The sequence below is a fragment of the Malaclemys terrapin genome, chromosome 8 (assembly GCF_027887155.1).
Source record: "Malaclemys terrapin pileata isolate rMalTer1 chromosome 8, rMalTer1.hap1, whole genome shotgun sequence".
Lineage (NCBI taxonomy): Eukaryota > Metazoa > Chordata > Testudines > Emydidae > Malaclemys > Malaclemys terrapin.
In genome coordinates, this window is record NC_071512.1 from 46,657,601 (window position 1) to 46,680,770 (window position 23,170).

A 23,170-nucleotide genomic window follows, 5' to 3' on the forward strand; every position below is an offset into this window, starting at 1 on the left:
AAGGTACAGGTTCCATAACAGAAAGTCAGCCAAACTCCTTATAATAGCTGAGCAGATATTTATTCCCTAGAATTTAAATATACTATGAACGTTATTCAAATGCATTAGTTTACCAGCAACATAGTTCTCAGATAAAGTGCTTCAGAGTATAATAGAACAATCTTCCTAAAGGCACACTGCCTCCCCCATTGCTGAATACATCAGTGTCTCACCAAATTCCAATGACATACAGGCAGCCAAGTCTCCAACAGCATCGTCTAAATAATGCATAAGCCACAGAATGCAGTCATCCATTAGAATATAATCAACTATTTTCAGAGGGAAATATTTTCAGAGCCAAAAAAACCTCTTTACCCAAAGAGCTATGCAAGTATTTACATTTTACTGCATAAGCTAGTGATTATTGTACTTTCCCTCTGTGTCTAACTATTAACTCTAAACTTCCAATATCAGCTATCTGGCCAAGAACACATTTTAAAATGGAAAATTTGAGTGAAGGTTGTTTTAACTAGATGCAGATACATATAAGCAGAAGACATCTGACAGATTCAGACTGTGTGTAATTCCTGTATAAAAATCCAAGTTACAGAAGAACAATGAAACCACAGGAAGATCTAAAGCAATATTTAAAATAGCCATATTCACAACATGTTGCCATTTATTGTCAGAGGACTGCTGGAGGTTAAATCTTTACCTCAACAGGCTTTTCTTCTTACCAGATGTCACAAGAGAGGTTTACCTGTCTTGTGCCTGTAGTCCCTTTAGAATCTGTCTCTGGCTGACTGATGTTCAATCAATAAAGGACATCCAGGGAATCTCGGACTGAAAAATTAATTTTTGTAATTGTTTCTTTTAAGATCTAGCAAAAAGACTCAGTTCCAGATGTATCTTTCCCTTTTTGTTTTTAATAAAATTTACCAGTACCTTTTTTTAAGAACAGGATTGGATTTTTGGTATCCTAAGAAGTTTGTGCATGTTGTTTGATTAGCTGGTAGCCACAGCTAATTTCCTTTGTTTTCTTTCTCAGCTCTTCCCCAGAAGGGGGGGGGGAGGGCTTGAGGGTACCCCACAGGGAGGAATTCCCAAGTGCTCCTTCCTGGGTTCACAGGAGGTTTTTTGCATTTGGGTGGTGGCAGCGTTTACCAAGCCAAGGTCAGAGAAAAGCTGTAACCTTGGGAGTTTAATACAAGCCTGGAGTGGCCAGTATTAATTTTTAGAATCCTTGCGGGCCCCCACCTTCTGCACTTGGAGTGACAGAGTGGGGATTCAGCCTTGACAGAAACAGTTAATGAGAACACCTTTTAAGGGGTTTTAAGGACAACAGGAGACTGAAGATTAAATAACGTGTTTGCATTCATCACACTAGAGCAGTGATCTGAAGTATTTTCTGTAGCAAAGAAAAAGATATGGGAAAGCCCCCAGAAGTGTTCATTGAAGCAGAAGGGTGATAATGAATAGGCAATTAAAACTCAAACTTGGCCTCATAAAGGAATCACTAAAGTTCATTTTGCTTGTCAGACCATATAAAGTGTTATTGGCATGCCAGTTACTACTGAATTCATGGCGGGTTTGTATGGGCACTTCTTCAAATTGAGGGAAGGAAATTCCAGAAAGTCAACTATAAAGAGGGGAAAAAATTATCTCATTGTTTTCAAGTCAATTGACTGCATGTAAAGAGTAAACACTAATTAAAAGTCAATTAATTTCTGTCCTCTCAGAAAAAAAAAAGTATTTAATCTTCTCCAACAAACTGGTCCCCTCCTATGTAAATGTATTTACAATTCCCTGCTTTACAAGGGATCTAGAAATATTAACTCTGGATAAACGTTTCCATAAGCTCCTGAATCCTATTTTCTAAAAACACCTTAACCACCTAGGAGCTTAAATCCCAAAGATTTTCAATGGGATTTAGGAGCTTCTGGAGCTATCCGAGTCTATTTCAAATTGCCTAACAGCAATAGCTGTTTTAAGTGCAAAGGTTTTCCCACCCAAACAAACAAAAGAAATCCCTTCATCTATGCATCAAGATGTTATGAATTCCACACATAAACAACACTGTTACAGCAACACTGTGCATGACTTTATCCCAGAGAGCTGGCAAATGCTACAATGTAGCTTTAATTCCACTACGAAGTAATTATGCCAAAATCAACAGTTTTAACTGGACTTTCTCCACTGTGTTACTCATTGTTCTGCACTTTTTCAACGTGGCACACTATGAACATTAGCTTGGACTGATTTCAAAGTGGCAAAATCTTGTGCAAAAGTACCTACTGTATTTCATATCCAGTGCCAACACCTTTATCTGAACAAGCTACTAAACTGGAACCCAACACCATCACCTTCATTTGCAAGCAGCACAAATACTTTAGTGCATCTTCCATTTCTACATGGGAAATTTACACTTAAATTTAAGTACTGCAATTGCTTTAATTTTTCTTTTATTGCCTTGTTTTGAAACTAAAAAGCAACACAAACAGCTCCACAGAACTAAGACAGAAGACATGGAAACTAGTGGGGCTCTGCAGGAATAAAACATCAGTAATCAGTAAGGTCTTCTATCAGGAGCAAATCCTTATAACCATAAATCAAAACCAGTTGCACCATAACCAAAACTGAACTCCCAGCCTTGGATTCAACACAGTCCTGAAAGCCTAGGTCTGGAACCCTGCCTTGACACAGATTTTTATATCTTCTCCCTTTGCTCACATGCACAAGAGAAGCTAGAGTTAACTTCTTGCTTGCTGAAGACCTGGTATTGCCAATTTACCACTGCACCCTTTCACATGTTGCAAAGTAGGATATGTTTTAGCTAGATCCATGTTATACAACAAATAATTGAGGGAGGGAGATCTAACCACACAGGCTCTTAAACCAAGGCTGGCAGTTCAATTTCTAACTGAAATTTCCAACCTTCACGTCCATGACAAAGCAGCATAGCAGAACAGCCTTGTCATCATTAACACTTGCAAGCAAACAAGTTAAAAGGCAACATGCCACTCTGAAACAGTTTCACAGTTCATGACTGCAAAGCAAGTGAAAACACAGTTTCCCCTTGCCAAAAAATGCCACTAGGGAGATAACACTTGTACAATGTTACAAATGTAACAGATCCAGTAAGCTATGGTACAGAGCATTTGCTTTGTTCAGATTGATTTTCTAGCATATTCTGGTCTTGTCCAGAAACTCTACAAAAGTATATACATTCTCCAGATCAAACCAGTGCTCTGACAAGTGCATTCATGCTCATTAAACCTATTTTTGTCATTACTGGTTGAGTTCTTGCCTAGTTACTGATATTTAATTGCCTTTTTTGCAACATTTTGTCATTCCATTTCAGTGTAACAGTCCCAGTGGACATTTTTATTTATTTATTTTTATACTATTTTTCCTGATATAAAAGAAAGAGTCTTTAGTGGTATTTCAACCATTAATTTTCCCTGGACAGAAATATAAGGTAGGGAATAGTGCCAGTAATAAATTAAAATTTCCCAAACCTTCATATCAGTTGCTATAAAATGCTGCATTTCTAACACAGATGGGTCTGTAGTATGGCTATATACTAACTACTCTCTAACTCCAATACCGAAGTTTAGCAGCAACCAAATTATCTTGCCTAGAAAATCTGAGAGCAAGTTAAGTGAAGCAAAAGTCTATGGAGCATTACTGGACTTGAGGGGTGGGCAGTCTTATCTCCCAAATCTTGAAGCCAGTTACTCAGGGCCTTGGTGCACAGATACAGTGCTCTGGTGTCTTTGCTGTAATACAATTAGTGACCAGTTCATGATTTCTTTGAAATTGGCCTAAGTTTTGCAGTAACAGGGATCTTTCAGGGTTAAACTGCCTTCTACAGATAAGGATAATTTTAACTAAATGACTGTTCAATCAATTTAAAAAAAAAAAAAGCACAATGCAGAGTCTGGTGGCACCTTAAAGACTAACAGATTTATTTGGGCATAAGCTTTTGTGGGTGAAAAACCCACTTCATCTATAATTTTCATTCCATGCATCTGAAGCAGGCATAAATATACTCACACATGAAGAGAAGGGCATTACTCTACAAGTGGAGAACCAGTGTTGACGGGGCCAATTCAATCAGGGTGGATGTGGTACACTCCCAATAATTGATGAGGAGGTGTCAATACCAAGAGAGGGAAAATTGCTTTTGTAGTGAGCCAGTCGCTCCCAGTCCCTATTTGAGCCCAAATTAATAGTGTTAAATTTGCAAATGAATTGTAGCTCTGCAGTTTCGCTTTGAAGTATGGCTACTTTTAAATCCGTTATAGAATGTCCATGGAGATTGAAGTGTTCTCCAACTGGCTTTTGTACGTTACCATTCCTGATGTCTGATTTGTGTCCATTTATTCTTTTACATAGAGACTGTCCAGTTTGGCCAATGTACATGGCAGACGGGCATTACTGGCACATGATGGCATATATCACATTAGTAGATGTGCAGGTGAATGAGCCCCTGATGGTGTGGCTCATGTGGTTGGATCCTCTGATGGTGTCACTAGAGTAGATATGGGAACAGAGTAGGCAACGGGGTTTGTTACAGGGATTGGTTCTTGGGTTAGTGTTTCTGTGGTGTGGTGTGTAGTTGCTGATGAGTATTTGCTTCAGGTTGGGGGGCTGTCTGTAAGCGAGGACTGGCCTCCCTCCCAAGGTCCGAGAGAGTGAGGGATCATTTTCCAGGATAGGTTGTAGATTGTTGATGATGTGCTGGAGAGGTTTTAGCTGGGGGCTGTACGTGATGGCCAGTGGTGTTCTGTTATTGTCCTTGTTGGGCCTGTCCTGTAGTAGGAATGGTAACATACAAAACCCAGTAGGAGAACACTTCAATCTCCATGGACATTCTATAACAGATTTAAAAGTAGCCATATTTCAAAGAGAAACTGCAGAGCTACAATTCATTTGCAAATTTAACACCATTAATTTGGGCTCAAATAGGGACTGGGAGTGACTGGCTCACTACAAAAGCAATTTTCCCCTCTCTTGGTATTGACACCTCCTCATCAATTATTAGGAGTGGACCACATTCACCCTGATTCAATTGGCTCTGGCAACACTGGTTCTCCACTTGTAAGGTAACTCCCTTCTATTCATGTATCAGTATATTTATGCCTGCATCTATAATTTTCACTCCATGCATCTGAAGAAGTGGTTTTTTTTACCCACGAGAGCTTAGGCCCAAATAAATCTGTTAGTCTTTAAGGTGCCACCGGACTCCTCGTTGTTTTTTTGTGGCTACAGACTAACACGGCTACCCCTCTGATACTTGTTCAATCAATGACAGGCAGCAAGTACCAAGGGTCATAATTGTACTTAGCCTATACAGTTTGCACACAGCTCTGAGGAGGAAAAATTGTGCATCCAGTCATTCCTAAAATTCAATGATTTTCTCACTTCCCTGGTAGATGGAGAAACTAAGGCCCTGCGCCTTCCAGCCATTCTTCTGGACTGTTAGTGTCCTCTTCTTCTGATAGAGACAATCGGCCAATAAGGGATTCCATGTCTGTTCAGCTGTATGTGCTGAACCCATCATTGTGGTATCTGAGTTCCTCTCAAGTGCTCAGAGGCAAATTGCCTAGAAGTGGCTGAAGGAAACCTCAATCTGGAAAGCATCACCCCTTCCTTTGAAAAAGGTGAGCTAGGCTATTTCACAGCACCACCTTCTAGCACCTGGAACCTCTTTGGAGATTCTTTCCTCATGGCACCAAGAGACCAAGGATACAAGTCCTAAGGAGAGTGAAAGAGAGATGTGACAGTGAGCACACTGTGTGCCTGAAGATTACTTTAGGTAGGAGATGTGAGATAAGTCCAAAAACAGCTTGCTAGTGAGCTTAAATGGAGAGAATAAAGAATCCTAATCATCACAATTGGGTGCCTTCCTAATGATCCTATTTAATTCTATGGTCATTGAGGGAGGAGCAAAAGTTATGGTCCTATACATGCAGGAAGGTGGAGATGCTTTACAGGAGCACGCTTAGAAACCTCTGTGGTCACACTTCCCTCCTGATCTCTGGATGGCAGAGGCTGGCTGAAGTGTCCCCCAGAAACCAAGTATCTTCAGAAAACTCATTCCTGCTCCACAAACTGGCCAGCAATTACTACTTCTCCCCTTAAGGGCTCGTACTAGAGCTGCTGAGAAATTAATGCCAAAAGTTACTCTACTCTCAGTGGTGGAGTTCTCCAACAGTCAAGGACAAGTGGAGAAAACAATTACTCCGGGGCAGGGGGGAGCCCTGAATAGAAACCTGGAAAAAATGAAACACACAGACATTGTTGGTACCACCATGCTAATTCTATATGTTAATTGTGTTGACACTACCTTATCAGTTGCATTTCTACACAAATAAAGAGATCACATTCAAGCATGCACTAAAGCCTGGAAAACCTAAGAAAAAACAACTTTCCAGTATGAAAAAAATCTTATGTTAAAAGCTCACTGACTTTACATAAGTGAAAGCTTTCAAAGAGTCTAGATCAGGGATCAGCAATCTTTCAGAAGTGGTGTGCTGAGTACTCATTTATTCACTCTAATTTAAGGTTTTGCGTGCCAGTAATACATTTTAACGTTTTTAGAAGGTCTCTTTCTATAAGTCTATAATATATAACTAAACTATTGTTGTATGTAAAGTAAATAAGGTTTTTAAAATGTTTAAGAAGCTTCATTTAAAATTAAATTAAAATGCAGAGCCCCCCAGACCGGTGGCCAGGACCTGGGCAGTGTGAGTGCCACTGAAAATCAGCTCGCGTGCTGCCTTTGGCACGTGTGCCATAGGTTGCCTACCCCTGGTCTAGATAACATTTAGAGGGCTGCACACTAGCAATCCCATGACAGTGATGACAACATGCCAGCCAAAAGCACAGAGATAAAGAGGTGAGATGAAACACTGCTCTGTTCATGCTGATTCTACTTCAGCTGTGCCTTTATTTGCTGCACTAACCAATCAGGATGCTGCCGGTAGGGCCTAGTAAGCAAACTACTGTATGCACCATAGAGCCCTTCTCTGTGGCAGGCATCCAGAACATTACAGCATCGTATCAACTCTGCAAAACTACTTCTTTTTCTTGTAAGACAAAGTAAAAGTTTCTGTTATCTACTGTCCAGATGGTGTCCTCCACCAATTTCAAGTAGAAAAGAAAAAACAAAAACCAGGAAGTCTTAAAATGTCTATGTTAAAGAGTAAAATATGTGCCTTCATGCCAATAATGTATTTTGTTCTCCTAACACCAAAATGTTCACTCACACGAGAAGGCTAATTTGCACAGGATGTTAGTGCACAGAAGTACAAAAAATACAAATGCAGTGAGATTTTGCTTCTCAGTACAAGTACAGGAGAGCAAAAATACCTTCGTCACCCAACATCACATCAGTATTCTGTACAGAAGTTGCCATTATCATCCATAGTTACCACACTTTATTTGAATGTTTATTTTAGTAAAGGTCTGAGTTGGAAATTATTTCATTCAAAAGTCAGGTTTATACATAATTTACTGAATTTCCTGTTTGCAATAATTACATGAAAAATAATATGTGCACACAACCTCCCACAGACGTGGTGATGATATCAATTTCATAAGTTGAACCACCACATCATGAATGGCTATCACTCATTTCACCTTTGATCACTTTATATGTACCTTGGCAACAAGCCCACCTCCACCAGGACTAATTCTAACATCTCAAATCTCAGTGCCACTATCAAAACTTCTGACAAAAAAATATATCCTTTTGCTCCAAATATGAACCCTCCCAAAAATGTACACTGGTTTGGAGACCCAGATCATCCAATACAGAATTTTTAATTAGTGATATGGTGGAAGGTCTGATATTTCATTTTCTGTCAGGAGCAGAAATGGGACCTTTGTGTCATTAAAATATCATGAAGGCTTTTGCTTCTGCCTCTGGTAGATCATGAGGTGTCAGACCATATAATTGCCACACTTTTGTATGGAAAAGCTATTACAAGTCATTTTGAGAGGTTGGAATATTATTGGTTCTAATTTCTCTTTCCTTCCAAAGCCCATACAGTGGGAATTGCAGTACTAAGGCAGCCTAGCTTTCAGGAGGTTGGATCAATAAAAGCAGGGTGGTTTTAAACCTATAATTTGTTTCTCATACTAGACATTCACATCTCACTTATCCTGCACATTCCAGCAGCTGCAAAGCACACTGGTATACTGCATGCATGAACCTCAGGATATTACTGAGGCTGATGACACACAAGCTGACGACACACAAGACTAGTGCAAGCTCAAGAAATGGGTAACATTGGAAATTTTAAGTTAAATTTCCATCTCCCCGCAACCCTAAAACTGAATTACTACCATGGCATAACATTAATGTAAGGTCTGGTCAAGCCATACCAATGGTTGCCTACAATGAGAAACCACAGTTACCAGCAAGGGAATTAATTTTTCTCTCTCGTATGTGACATCCATTGCTTTGGCCATAATTGCCAGGACATCACATAGGTCAGAATATGAACAATCAGTAATAACATAAGGAAGAAATGGAACATTACACCAAAATCCTTGAAAGAAATGTTCTTCATTCTCACTGAAAAATAACCGGACACAGACTGAAGGATTCTATGTCCATATGGCCAAGTGGTCCTTCAGTCTAAAGAAGGCCAGGCACACCAAAAAGGAAAAAAAAGGAAAAAAACATACTCTAGGATTATGCTGAATCCAGTCCCATAAATCCCTCTCCCCAGAGTCAAGGCAAACAAATCCCAAACTCCCTCACCTCAGGATTAAGCAAACAAAAGTCCTTTGTTCTCTCCTTTATTCAAGGGGGAAAAAAAACAAATTCCAAATACCCTTTTCTCAGAGTTTATGCACAACCCTCCTCCCACCCCACCTCCCCCCACCCCAAACAATTGTTTTAGAATTATTTCCTCTACAGACCAGCTTCCCTCAGAATGACTCTTAAGTGCCGGGAGTGGCTGGAGAACGTAACTTCCTCTTTCTACTCCTTTTATGTTCTCCAAGCTAGTTTCCAGGAAGACTAATGAGGTTGAGCTGCTGCTGGTCCCAGTCCATTAATCCTTGCCTACCAACACAGAATCCTAATAGCCTAGAATTCTGGGGCTTCATGAACCAAGTCCCACATGCATAGTATAGCCTATTGCTGTCCAAAACCTGTATCTGAGTAGGAAAGGGCACTTCTTTTGTAATAGTTAGTCAAAGTATTAATAGATGACCATGTAGCAACTCTGCAGATGTCATCAGACAAGGATCACAGTGCCCCTTATGGAGTGTGTAACAAATTTTCTTTGGTGGATCCAGTTTGGCTGCTTGACAAGTCTGGAATATAGCTCTTTAAACCCTGATACAGACGTTTAAAATGCCTTACAACTTTTCTTGTGTCTACCACAAAGCATTATGCATTTGCCACTGTTCAATTAATTAAAAACAGAATTTAATAGCTATTGCACTGTAAAAAATATCCCAAATACTAGAAATTACTGTGTTAAAAATCTGTGCGATAAACAGCAAACAAATCAAACCTTAAGATAGATACAATTTTCATTTAAAAACTTTGTTGATATTCAAAGTGATATTCAGAGTGAAATTCTGGCTGTAGTGAAGCAAATAGTAAAACTCCCATTGAAATCAATCAAATTTCTCCCTTAATTTTGTGGAAGAAAATCTATTTACATATTAGAGTGCAGAAATATTAAGCTAAATGTTAAAATTAATACAAAGCAAAGTTCTCAGTCAAATTATAGAAGCATGGCATTGATGCTAGAAGTGCTAAGTTTAAGAGTGCTTCAAACTTCCCTGTTATCTACAGCTATGATTCATAGATTCCAAGACCAGAAGGAACAACTGTGATCTAGTGTGTCCTCCTGTATCAATAACACAGGTCATAGAATTTCCCCCAAAAAATTCCTAGAGCAGATCTGTTAGAAAAACATCTAACCTTGATTTCAAAATTGTCACTGATGGAGAATCCACCACGACCCTCAGTAAATTGTTCCAGTGGTTAATTAGCCTCACTGTTAAAGATTCATGACTTATTTCCAGTCTGAATTTGTTTAGCTTCAACTTCCAGCCACTGGATTGTGTTCCACATTTCTCTGCTAGACTGAAGAAATAATTATTAAATATTTGTTCCCCAAGTAGATACTTATAGACTGTAATCAAGTCATCCCTTAATCTCCTTCATTAAGCTAAATGGATTGAGCTCTATGCGGGCTCAAAAAAAAGAACTAGATAAATTCACGGAGGATAGGTCCATCAATGGCTATTAACCAGGGTGGGCAGGGATGGTGTCCCTAGCCTGTTTGCCAGAAGCTGGGAATGGGCGATAGGGAATGGAACACTTGATGATTACCTGTTCTGTTCATTCCCTCTGGGGCACCTGGCATTGGCCATCGTCAGAAGACAGGCTACTGGGCTAGATGGACCTTTTGTCTGACCCAAGATGGCTGTTTTATGTTCTTATGAGTCTATCACTACAAGGCATTTTTCTAATCCTTTATCATTCTTGTGGCTCTTCTCGGAACACTCTCCAATTTAACAACATCCTTCTTGAATTGTGGGCACTATTCATACACTATACATTCTTCCAGCAGTGGTCACACCAGTGCCAAATACAGAGGTAAAATAAGCTCTCTACTCCTACTCAAGATTCCCCTGTTTAGGCATCCCAAGATCACATTAGCTCTTTTGCCACATCTATTTAATATGTGCCATGGTAATTTTATACCGTTCTAGTTTTTTTAAATCAAAATATCATGCAGTACCAAGTCAAACACCTTACAGAAGTCTAAGTATACTAAGTCAACACCATTACCTTTATCAACCAACCTTGTAATCTCATCAAAAAAATATATCAAATTAATTTGACAGGATCTATTTTCATAGAACATTAGGATTGGAAGAGACCTCAGGCAGTCATCTAGTCCAATCCCCTGCTCAAAGCAGGACCAACACCAACTAAATCATCCCAGCCAGGGCTTTGTCAAGCCAGGCCTTAAAAACCTCTAAGGATGGAGATTCCACCCTTCCCTAGGTAACTCATTCCAGTGCTTCACCACCCTCCTACCGAAATAGTGTTTCCTAATATCCATAAACCCATACTGATTTGCATTAATTACATTACCCTGCTTTAAATGTTTGTTAATTGAATCCCATATCAGCTGTTCCATTATCTTGCCCAGAATCAATGTCAGGCTGACAGACCTATAATTACCTCGGTCATCCCATTTACCTTTTTAAATATTGGCATAGTATTACCTTTCTTTTCCAGTCTTCTTGAACTTCCGCACTGCTCCAAGACTTATTGAAAATCAACATTAATGATTAAGTGAGCTCCTCAGCCAGCTCTTTTAAAACTCTTGGATGCAAGCTATCTGAGCCTGCTCATTTAAAAATGTCTACCTTCAGTAGCTTCTATTTAACATCTTCTAGAGATAATAATGGAGTGGAAAGAGTGTTATAATCTCATCATATGGGGATGATATCATCAACCTTCTCTCACATACCCAAGGCCATCACAGACAGAGTCTGGCAGTACATCAAAGCCTGGCACATAAATAAATGGGATTTTACACATCTATAATCAAATAATGCTGCCTTGTTCATTTCAGTGCAACTCATTAAAAAATATGATACAAAGTCACAGTTAAACTAATAATCTTTTCCCATTGTAAATGTATTTACACTATCTACTGAGATATGCGGCTCCAAAGGATTGCTAGTAATCCTTACTGCACCATCAAAACTAGCCAAAGGGAGTCCATACAATGATATTTATAGTTTATATTGAGGTAGCATGTAGGAACCCCAGTCATAGACTAGAACCCCACCATGCTGTACCAAACACAGAACAAAGAGACTTGTCCCTGACCCAAAGAATTTACAATATAGTTGAATATTCTTTGATTACACCAGTGAACACTAAAAGTTTAACCAGTTGGATAAATTATAGTTTATTACAGTGGTCACCAAACTTTTCACCTCATATTCCCCTTTATCCTGTCCACACACTCCTGCCCCCAGATCCAGAGCCGGGAGCAAGGACGCGGCTCCAGGAGGGAAGGACACGGACACGGGTAAGGGGCCTGAGGCTGTGGCCACAGCTGGGGATGGGGTGGGGCTGGCAGCCGGGGGCACAGCCAGGAGTGGAGCTGGGTGGCACTCCCTCCCTGCCTCTGTGGGGGCTGGCCTGGGCCCCAGCCATGCCCCCTGAATGTTCCTCCGTGCACCCCACAGGGTGCACCCAACAGTTTGGGGACCTCTGGTTTATTGGTCAAGGTGTCTTAATACAAATATGATGAACCACGACTAGGAGTTATCCAAAGACACCTGCAAAGACCTGAATTAGTACAGAGAAACAACATGGAGAAACACACTGTCACGGAGTATTGGGGGACTCAGGGCCCTGCACCCCCGGCTTCCTGCGATTTACCATGACTTTCAGCCAGCCAGTAAAGCAGAAGGTTTATTTGGATGACAGGAATACAGTCCAAGACAGGTCTTGCAGGCACAGACAACAGGCCCCCCCTCAGTTAGGTTCAGCTTGGGGTCCCAGGGCATCCCAGCCCACCCCCCTTTGGGGGGTCAGAGCCATCTCTGCCTCCCAGTCATCTCTCCAGTCTGCTTTCAGCACTCTCCTTCAGCGACCCCTCCCACAGCCTTTGTTCAGTTTCCCGGGCCCCAGAGTTACCTGGCCTCCAACCCCTTCCTGGGTTCTCATGTTACAAGCTCAGGTATGTTCCCTCGGGCAGACTCCCATCCCCCGATGCAGACCATCCTAGTCACACTCCCCTGTCAGCATTCACACACCCCAGCAAGAACAGTTCCAGTTTGTCACACACACACTAAAATGTATTAATGCGGTAGTGATGCAACATGACTCATACATAATGTCATTACCAAAACATGCTTTGGGTTATATTTGTAGCTAATATACTCTGATCTTACGACCATGCACTCATGCTTCTCTGTGTCAAAATTAGAAAGGAAAAGGAAGCTATTGCTTTATGCCTTTAGCTACTGTCTTTTATGTTTACATTCCTTGGTCCTGCAAGTAACACGGATTGTTGTATTAAACATCTTGTTCACTGTTTGTTTTTGTATTTTGAAAAAGAAGAGAAATGTAAAAGATCAAAGACTGTATAACTAAACAATCAGAATCATGTGGTTGTATCGCTATGCTATTTGTCTACCTTATACTGACAAGTTTCAGAGTAACAGCCGTGTTAGTCTGTATCCGCAAAAAGAAGAACAGGAGTACTTGTGGCACCTTAGAGACTAACAAATTTATTAGAGCATAAGCTTTCGTGGACTACATCCGAAGAAGTGGGCTGTAGTCCACGAAAGCTTATGCTCTAATAAATTTGTTAGTCTCTAAGGTGCCACAAGTACTCCTGTTCTACCTTATACTATTACTCAGATATAATACAACCAAGCTTTCCACCCTGCTGAAGCAGTGTGAATCGAATGCAGAGGTATCAAGGGCCAGATTAGTGGTGAGAGCGGCAGAGGGAATAGACTGGAACAAAGAGCATGGGGGGAGAGGGTAGAAAAAAAGCAGTAATGGTCATGTGCATGACCATATGTAGTGTGTTCTAGAGCACTGAATCTGCAGGACATGTGCATGCAGCCCAATGGCTAACTGCTTTGAAATTAGTTCTATGGCAAAGCACATGACTTCTACTGTGAGGATTTGCAGAGGCAATGTTATGAAAGGACAGGCATGACACTGCAGGAAGATAATCCAGTATATGGTAAAAACCCAAGGAAGGGTTTGGATTCTGACATTCTTTAAGGATACCAAAAGCTAGGTGCTTGTGTCAAAACATCTCGTTCATCAAGTAATAGTGGCTTTTAGATCTGCATAACGTACTGAGTTATTTGTCTTACACAGCTTATTCATCACAATTTGTATCATTTAAGGAGAGAGAATCCACCAGTCTAGATAACACCTTATTCAAGTGTATTTTTAGACTTGCTCACCAACGGGTCCTTTTACCAGTGCTCATGTGGCAGCTGTAAATGAAAGACAACATTCCTGCATATGAACTGTTAAATTCTTATACCCCACCTTCCATCTCAGCATCTCAGGACTTTGCACAGGTGCTGTCAAGGTTAACGTTTGAAGCAAGCACCCTCGTATGCATTTTACAGACATGGAAACAGAAGCAGAGTGGTTAAGTGACTTGTTCAAGGCCACAAATGAGTCAGTGGCAGAGATGGGAATAGAGTCCCTGAGTCCTGGCTACCTCTATCCTGTTGTAACCATTACACACTTCCTCTCTGTATTTACAGTAGAAGTAGAAACATTACAAATATCTTTCCTTTAAAAGCTCTTCTAGGATTTCCCCTCTGTTTGGCCTATGAATAGGGCTGTCACATGTTTCAGAAGTTAATGGGAGTGAAATCCTACAGAGCACGCCTATTAGGGAGAACAAAAGAAAAGGACACTGGTAACCTGTTTATTCCCTCTGACCCAAGCCTCATGTTTAGGACTCAATCCTGAGAGGCAGCGAGAACTACATTTTTAAAGGTATTTAGGTGCCTCAATATGCAGATAGCGCTTTCAAACAACCTCATTAGGCCCCTCCCTCTGACTGGATTTCAAATGGCACATTGAAATCAATAAGCTGTAGGCACTTATGTGCTTTCGAGAATCCCACTAGGCACTTATATACACCTTTAAAAATCTGGCCACAGGTTCCTCCTATGAAATGATAAGTGCCCTCGATTCAAGAGATCTCAGCATTGTGCAGGATTGGACTGCTAACAGATACCTCTTACATGTTTTAAAGATTATTTCGGTCCGAACAGACCTAAAATATTAAGTTCATAGTTACTATAAAGTCAACAATATATCCTAGTCCTATACAGGATAGGAAAATTACATGAAGAGATTCCTCTATAATAACCATTAAATAGAAGTGTTTTTTGATTATTCTGAACTGTTCACAATCCAACTGAGCAAGGATCAAACTCTCATGATTCACATCTGGGCTCAAGTCAGATAACATGACACTGTCTGCCTTACAACTGATCATTTGAAACTATTTTTTGTAAAGAGAAGGCCTATGAAAGTGTTTACATATCATTATCTGCTAGTACATATTGACTTAACATTCCTACAAACTGCTTAAATACTGGATTAAGAGACCTCCATTACCAGACTACACCTCAGAGAGCTAACTTTACTGTTTGTTGTCAAACACAGATTTCCTTAAAAAAAGGATAAGCATTCTAATCAATTAAGAGTATCTGTCAAAAATAAGGAGGAGGTTGCTTAAACTGAAAATTCTAAGGAAAAAACCTTGCCTTCTACATGAAGAGTATCAATCAATTTGATCACTTGTTGTCGAATGTATTACAGTTAAGTACACATTTATTTGTGTTTACACATTGCACCCATCAATAATTCTCTAAGCTTGTATGCATGAATACCAGTTCAACGTCCACATCTATCAAGTTCATATTTAAGGAAAAAACAAGGTCACATATACACATTTAGAGGTTGTAGAACAGTTATAAATATGATATGTTGGAAGGATATTAAATAGGGAACTAGACAATGGCATATGACCTCTATTCAGTGGAATATATATTTAAATACCCAGAAACAACTCTCTCAGTACTCTGGAATATTTTGATAACTAGATTAATGGAGTAACCACAGCTGTACAATCCTTTAATTAAATTGGCGGAAAGGAGGGAAATGACATGTTTGAAGAAGAGGATTTCCACTTCCATTAGATCCTTAAGATAAAAAAAATAATACAGACCTGTATTTTAGTTTGAATCTACTGTTTTTCTCTGGTCTGAAAAGCTAGAGAAAAAGCTACCAATTTTCTAGGACATTCCTCGCTGATTAATCCTATGACAGTACAATTTATTATTACAGTTAAAATCATTGTAGCCATTGTACTCTATACCTCCCCAGAATGCACAAGCTCCACTAAACAGGTGTCTTTGCTCTGCAAATATCAAATGCTTAGCTTCGACAGTCAGCTGAACTCTCTTCTTTTCCCCCTCACAATTTGATATAGACTTTTAGCATTAGCAATTACCACTGCAAGGTAAAAGAATTACATATGCACACGAGGAAATGCTGTAATTTGGAAAACATGCACTGGTACATGTTTTATAAGAGGGACCAAAAACTAGAATAAAAACAACACATACTGCTCCTAAAGAATAAGTAATAGTGAGGAAATGGTCAAGAAATGGCAGATTCTGAAAAGGCAGCAAAATCATATTACAGAACAGAACCTCAGGCTTTGAAAATTAAAGTGCACAGTCTGCTGTGTATGTTTGACTGTGAATGACGTATTATAATCAAAAGTTCACATCCCTTATAAAGCAATTACTCTGTCATATGCCAATTACATTAAGCGAAGTAGGAAATAGAGAGCTTTCATTTTTGAAATCTAATTATTAATACTGAAATATTCATAAAAGTCAGAAAATAAGGTTATTCCACTTAGGACTGAATAAAGAGCCTCTGAGAAGAGCACAATAAGCATAGTAGGGCTGCCATCTTAAAACATTCACTCTGCTGAATGGACTCTCCTCTGGACAAGTCTCTGCTGTGCTTTTCCAACGTCTGAAAACTATTCACGCTAGGTACAATTTACCAGTTTGCTTCCTGCTCTCTTGCCATTATTTTTCTTTTATATATTACTCATTAGCTTCCAGGGAATATTTTCAAAAAGCACAAATGGGGTACAGGCCTTGATCAGGCACCCACTAAAGTCAATGGTGCAGAACCAGGCACCAGGGCCAGATCCCCAAAGGTACTTGGGCCCCTAACTACCATGGATTTAAACAGGAGTTAGGTCCCTAATGCTTTTGAGGATCTGAGCCTAGGGTGCCCAATTCTCATTGACTTGCAATGGCAATCAGGTACCTAACTTCTCTTTATGCCTTTGATTATCTCTCCTGCTGGTTCCCACACTGCTAGACTCCTTGGTTATCAGTTTGTGCACGTTTACTTTTACTACAATTATCCACCGGGGTTCGGGGGGGGGGTGCAGAATGGAAGAATGTGTGTTGTTGTTACACTCTTCGTTCCTCAGACAATGGTAGACAATACGGTTTCCTCCAACTGTGTAGCGCAAATGCTCTCCCCAGGGGAAGGACTCACCAGAGGGACGCAGACAACCTCTCCTTTGATCTCCAGAGTCTTAAGAGAGTTTCTAGATGTTACATTGACAAATAAAACCTTCAAAACATGCCCCAAGTATAACCAAATCAGAAATAAGAACAGGAGTACTTGTGGCACCTTAGAGACTAACAAATTTATTAGAACAACAAGGAGTCTGGTGGCACCTTAAAGACTAACAGATTTATTTGGGCATAAGCTTTCGTGAGTAAAAACCTCACTTCTTCGGAAGCATAAGCTTTCGTGGACTACAGCCCACTTCTTACAGACTAACACGGCTGCTACTCTGAAACAAATCAGAAATGTCTGCCTAAGTTTGCACTGACTCCAAAATACCGACTCTGAAGTGTAAATATTATGCATTTTAATGGGTACTAACTTAGCTATCAGTGATGATACTTTAAATGCACAATTGCCAATTCATGCAATTTCAACAGCAAGTAACACAAATTTAGCCCTGCTAAAGAATTTGTGGCCATTGCTCAGTTTTGGGAAAGCAGAATAATAATAATAGTAATAATAATAATACCTATCTCAGCACTTTTCATCTGTACATCTCAAAGTGCTTTGCAAAGGAAGCAAGTATTATTACTCTCATTTTACTGATGGGGAAACTGAGGCACGGCACAGTGACATTACCCAGCTGGATGTGGCAGAGCAGGGAATAGAACCCCAGGTTATCTTAGTCTAGTGCTCTATCCACTAGGCCACACTGCCTCCTTCACATAATTCCAAAGCTTGTAGTTTGTAACTGCAAGTTCAGAGACCAGACTTCCACTGACTGCCATTAGTATTTCTGTGTCCTCCACAATCTCCATTATTAAACAAACTTCATCCTGCTACTTTAGAGGATAAAACCAATGTGCATCATTCACCCATTTCACAGACAAGATAACAGAACTTGTACAAAATTACTTCACACAGAGCTGGAAACAGAACCCACAGAGCCAAGCCTCAGACATTCTCACACACAGCCTTTTACAAGGGCTACTGCAAACTAGATTCTGCTGTACTCCACATTAACATAGTGTACCTAGAAGTCAGGCCACAGAGATTCACAACTCATAGTGCTTACACACTAGAAAATCTGATTGCTCAAGTGGTAGAGAGGCGCGTTTACATCCAGAGGTCCCACATCCAGCCTCCACAGACAACCCCAACAGGGACGTTGTCACATTTAGTTATGCTATCTGTAACCACTAGTCCCCAATCTACTCTCAGTGCTAAGATGAGAAACCAAGAATCCTGATGCCCAGCATTCCACTACTGCCTCACAAACACTTGTGAAATCCACTGGCAACGTATGTGTCACATCTCCAGGCATGGTGTGGTCCACACACAGGATAACAACATGCTTTCCCACCATGGGCTACTAATATAGCTGAAGTGGAATAGTCTGTACTGTGGTTATGAAGGCTGTGGGTTCAAAAACTACTGATGTAAAAAGAATACATGTGTGTGTGAGGGAGTGTAAGGACCATGGACTGATTTTATATTGCAAAACATGGTATTTGATGTGGATTTGAATGCTCTGTTAATACCTGTTTTACTGTCACATTTTCACTGTCTGTATTTGGTTTAGTGATAGCTTTCCCTTGGACACAAGGTGAAGCACACTCAGCATGTGTGAGACTGACAGCAATGTATGAGAGATTTTGCCTATGTTCGAGTAGGATCCCATGCCTATGTAAACTCCAAAAAGTAAGAACTTGATTTAATAAGCTTATTGTTTCCAAAAACTTAGCTTCACTCTCATCAGTATTTATGGGGACAGCAATGCCCTGAGGCATCCCAGTGCATAGGTGCTGGAACTAGTGGTGCTGGGGTGCAGCCTCACTGCCTGGCTTGAAGTGGTTTCCATCATATACAGGGTTTTGGTTCAGTGGCTCTCAGCGTCCCCACTCAGGGCCGCCCAGAGGATTCAGGGGGCCTGGGGCAAAGCAATTTTGGGGGCCCCTTCCATAAAAAAAAAAAAGTTGAAATACTATAGAATACTATATTCTCGTGGGGACCTGGGGCAAATTGCCCCACTTGCCCCTCCCCCGGGCAGCCCTGCCCCCACTGTACAAATTGTTCCAGTACCCCTGTCCCAGGGAGTTATAAAGCCTGTCACTGATAGGTCACCAGTGTAAATCTGGCCCAGCTCAGCAGGGATTAAAAAGTTGTAGCCATCACAAGTCTATGAGACAAGTCTGGCAAGTCCACGTTGCAGCTCCCACATCGTAGACTCACCACTTTACTTTGCACTAGACTAGATGGCAAGCTCTTCAGGGAAGAGACTGTCTCTTACCACAAGTATCAGGGATAGCCATGTTAGTCTGTATCCACAAAAACAACAAGGAGTCCGGTGCCACCTTAAAGGCTAAGGGATTTATTTGGGCATAAGCGTTCATGGGTAAAAAACCCACTTCTTATTTTTTACCCATGAACGCTTATGCCCAAATAAATCCCTTAGCCTTTAAGGTGCCACGGGACTCCTCGTTGTTTTTGTCTCTTACCACATAAAGCACCTACCACTATGGGTCCTCAAGATCCTCTCTGCAGGAGCTCTCACTAGAAGATCAAAATGATCTTCTTTACTAGAAGTGTGAAAGTGGGTAACACTGCAATTGTCACAAACACTGCAGGTGGGTAGGGGGGAGTGCAAAAATGATAAGAGTTTAAAGCATGTTTTTGGACTGATTTGTTTTGTTTGTTTCTTTGTTTTTTTAAAAACCTCATGTTCTGGGAACCAATCCCAGGATTTTTGAACTTTTGGGACTGGCAGTTCAGTCAATACCAACACTGCTGGCTATTTCATTGCTTATCAAAGCATGTGAGAAAGGAGACGAAGTATTATACTATAAAGATCTACACACCAACAGTTTCCAAAAGAGGAAGGAGTGCGCGGAAGACATACCATAAATTAAGATGTGCAAGCTCTTCAACACATGGTGAGGTTATAGTGGGCAGCACATTGGCTTTTTTTCCCCTGCTTAAGTGGATCTCTGCTTTCAAAAGTTTGGAAAACACTGGTATGTTGCACCACTATTTAACACCACATTTGGCTCTGTACATGCACTTATGAATTGTACAAACATTTATATACATACCAGTACAACATCTTTGCCAAAGATTTTAAGAAGAAAAAAAAAGTGAAAAAAAATCTAAAAGACTGAATTTTGAATACTGTAGCATAAAGTTCCTACTATATGTCCTGCCAAGTAATGCTTACGACAATGGCAATGAGTGAGACCAAAACAAAGCCACAACAGCTACAACACTACATACAACAATAGTTAAGGGTCACTTTTAAGCCAAACCCATTGATCAGCAAAAACTAGAATCCTATGTGGTATTTATAGTTGTTTCTTCAACATTTATATTTTCCCAGAAAGATTATTATTAAGTATCCTAGCATAATAAGATTTTAACTGATGTTATCCAAGTTATACTGATTTTTTTTCTACATCACAGAAACAAGTGGGCTCTTCATAAATATTTTGAGACCAAACAGTGTTCAGTTAAAGGCCAATAAACTTTATGTCCTTTAAAAAAAAATAAAAATTAAATTAAAAAAAAGCCCTATTCCCCTAATCATTTTACATTCCCTTGATTAGTTCTGCAGCACTGGAAGTTGTGAAATATGCTAATGGGGAATAGCTCCTGCATAACATTTGTGCCCAATAGCAACCACATCAGCAACCTTGTCTCTTTCTCAGGGGGAAGTACAGATTGAGCACAACACAACACCGTCCTCTTGGATCTCCAGCACAGATAAACTGCACAAGAAAGGTAAACGACAGCCCATTTCCAGACGTGATCTGTGAAGTCAGTTGTGTGATTTTAATGCTACAGATCTTTGGCCAAATGTTTCTCTTGGCTGAAACATACATACCCCCAAAACACATGCACAACATGGATTTCTCCAATATATACACATCAGTGTTTACACATACAAAACCTTTGTTTCTGACACCTGTGAGGAAATGCGGGGGTCTCGTTGGATGGGATTCACTACACTACAACATGTTTCTTCTCTTTATTACCCCCCCCCCCCGCGTTTATAAGGGCTGCTTATGAGAGCATTTAACCTGAAATAAATGACATGGGTGGGTGCTGTTTTCTGGTGTGACTTAGCATGCCTGGTTGGCTGACAGCATCTTCTGCAGGCTGTGAGCAAACCTTCATTAACTGGAAGATATCAAAATCCCTCAGCCATCCCTCCCTGCACTATTCCCTTTAATTCAACCTTGCAGAATTCTACTAGCAACCCATCTGGGACAAGTCCCCTCTCCCTGGCCCTTCGGTTCTCACAGCAAGGGCGGGCAAGTGGATTTTCATATCCACTTTGCAAAGAGCTATAAATGTTATGGCCTCCGCTGATTTACCTGCCCCCAGAGCTTTTGCTGACTCAAACATTAACTGTAAAGGCCACCCCGGGGAGGGGGGGTATTTCAGGGAGGCAATTCGAGGGGGGAGCTGTGGGTTTGGGGGGATGTTAGCCGGGTGAGTGGTTTCAAAGAAGGGATTTGGGGGAGCCCCGGTGATTTGGCGCTGTAGGTCCGAGGGGACGTGAGAGGGGGTAATTCCCAAGAGGTAGTTCAGGGAAGGCTGAGTGCCAGGGGATGTCAGGACGAAGCGATAGGTTTGCGGGGGGCTAGAGAGGCCGGGGGAGGCTGCGGGTTCGGGGGCGCTGGAGGGATTGCTAATAAGGGGATTAGAGCAGCAGCCCGCAGATCTGGCGGTGCGCGAGGGTGATAAAGGGGGTCGGGGCCGCTAGAGGGGGCCGAGAGACGGGATAAGCGGGGAGGGCGATGGGCTCGGCAGCCGACTCCGCCCGAGCTCGCGCCGGCCCGCTGGGCTCCCCGCCGCCCCTCACCTGGAGACGCAGTTCTCCAGCACCGAGCTCTTGCCGGCGCTCTGCCCGCCCACCACAGCGATCTGCGGCAGCTCCAACAGGCAGCTCTGCCCCAGCGCCGCGAAGGCATCCTGCAGCCGGTTCACCAGCTCGATGAGCCCCTCCATCCCGCCGCCGCCGCTGACAGGTAACGGAGCCGGCTGAACGGCGCGCATGCCCAGTGCCCAGCGCGCCCGAGGGCGGTGCCACCCAGACAGGCCACGCCCACTGCGCCGGCAGGCCACGCCCACCGCCTAGCTCCGCTCCCTGGGCGCTGTGGTGGTGGCAGCAGGAGCAGACTGGGTGGGAAGGCAGCACTAGGCCCATTGAGCCACTGATGCTGAGGCTCAGCCTCTGGGGGTCCTAGTGTGACAGTGGCAATAGTGACTGCTGGTGCCAGTGCCCCCCGAGTCTATGTGGAAGCTGCGCCTGCTCTAGGGGGGCAGGGCCAACCCCCCCCCCCCCACACACACAACACTTCACATACATGGGATTTTTTAAATGTAAATCATGAGATTATTTTTTACCTGATCTATTGGGAGCCCATTGTATTCACCTTTTGCTGTCTGCACATGTTAGGTACACACAGGTCACATTTTCAAGCTTTTCTCCATACCTCTAGGGCCTCAAAACTTTTGTTTTTAAAATGAGGGCCAAGAGCAGGGTAAAAATCACAAAAGTTGGCAACCAGCTTCTGTTCTAAACCCCTTCTTTCTATCCTACCTATAACTTTGGTTCAGAGAAAGCACAACTTACATTAGAAATGCCCTGCCATCCTTTTAGGTATCTGAAGAAACCCTGCTAGTTACTTGAGGATTATTTTTAATCTATTTTTTGTCTCCTGCTAGCTCAAATATAGCTTCTTACTACCCCCTTCAAACTCACCCTTCAGCTAATGCTCATTGAAAATGCTTTAGGCAGCTGTATGTAAAGAAAATAATTTACAATAAAGCAAGTTATGAATTATTTTTAACATTATGCATACCGTGTGAGCCCTCTTTTGGCTAGTTGCACCCTAGAGAGGAGATAAGGGTTCTAGAGATGACAGCTTTTCTTTTGTTTGCAGTGTTAGTGTAGCCATGTTGGTCTCAGAATATTAGAGACACAAAGTGGGTGACAAGATGGCTTGTCTCTCTTACCAA

The 23,170-nt window shown here is 41.4% G+C and overlaps 1 protein-coding gene across 5 annotated transcripts in view; it reads right to left on the reverse strand.

Annotated features, from left to right (window-relative positions):
* Positions 1–22,204, reverse strand: part of DNM3 (dynamin 3) — a 318,627-nt gene extending 296,423 nt beyond the window's left edge. For 3 of the 5 annotated variants that reach the window (XM_054037812.1, XM_054037811.1, XM_054037815.1), the window contains exon 1: positions 22,011–22,204. In XM_054037812.1, coding sequence (XP_053893787.1) covers positions 22,011–22,204 — 194 coding nt within the window. The remainder of the gene's footprint in view (positions 1–22,010) is intronic. The other 2 variants (XM_054037814.1, XM_054037813.1) reach the window with 1 other exon arrangement.
* Between the last annotated feature and the right edge of the window lie 966 nt (positions 22,205–23,170).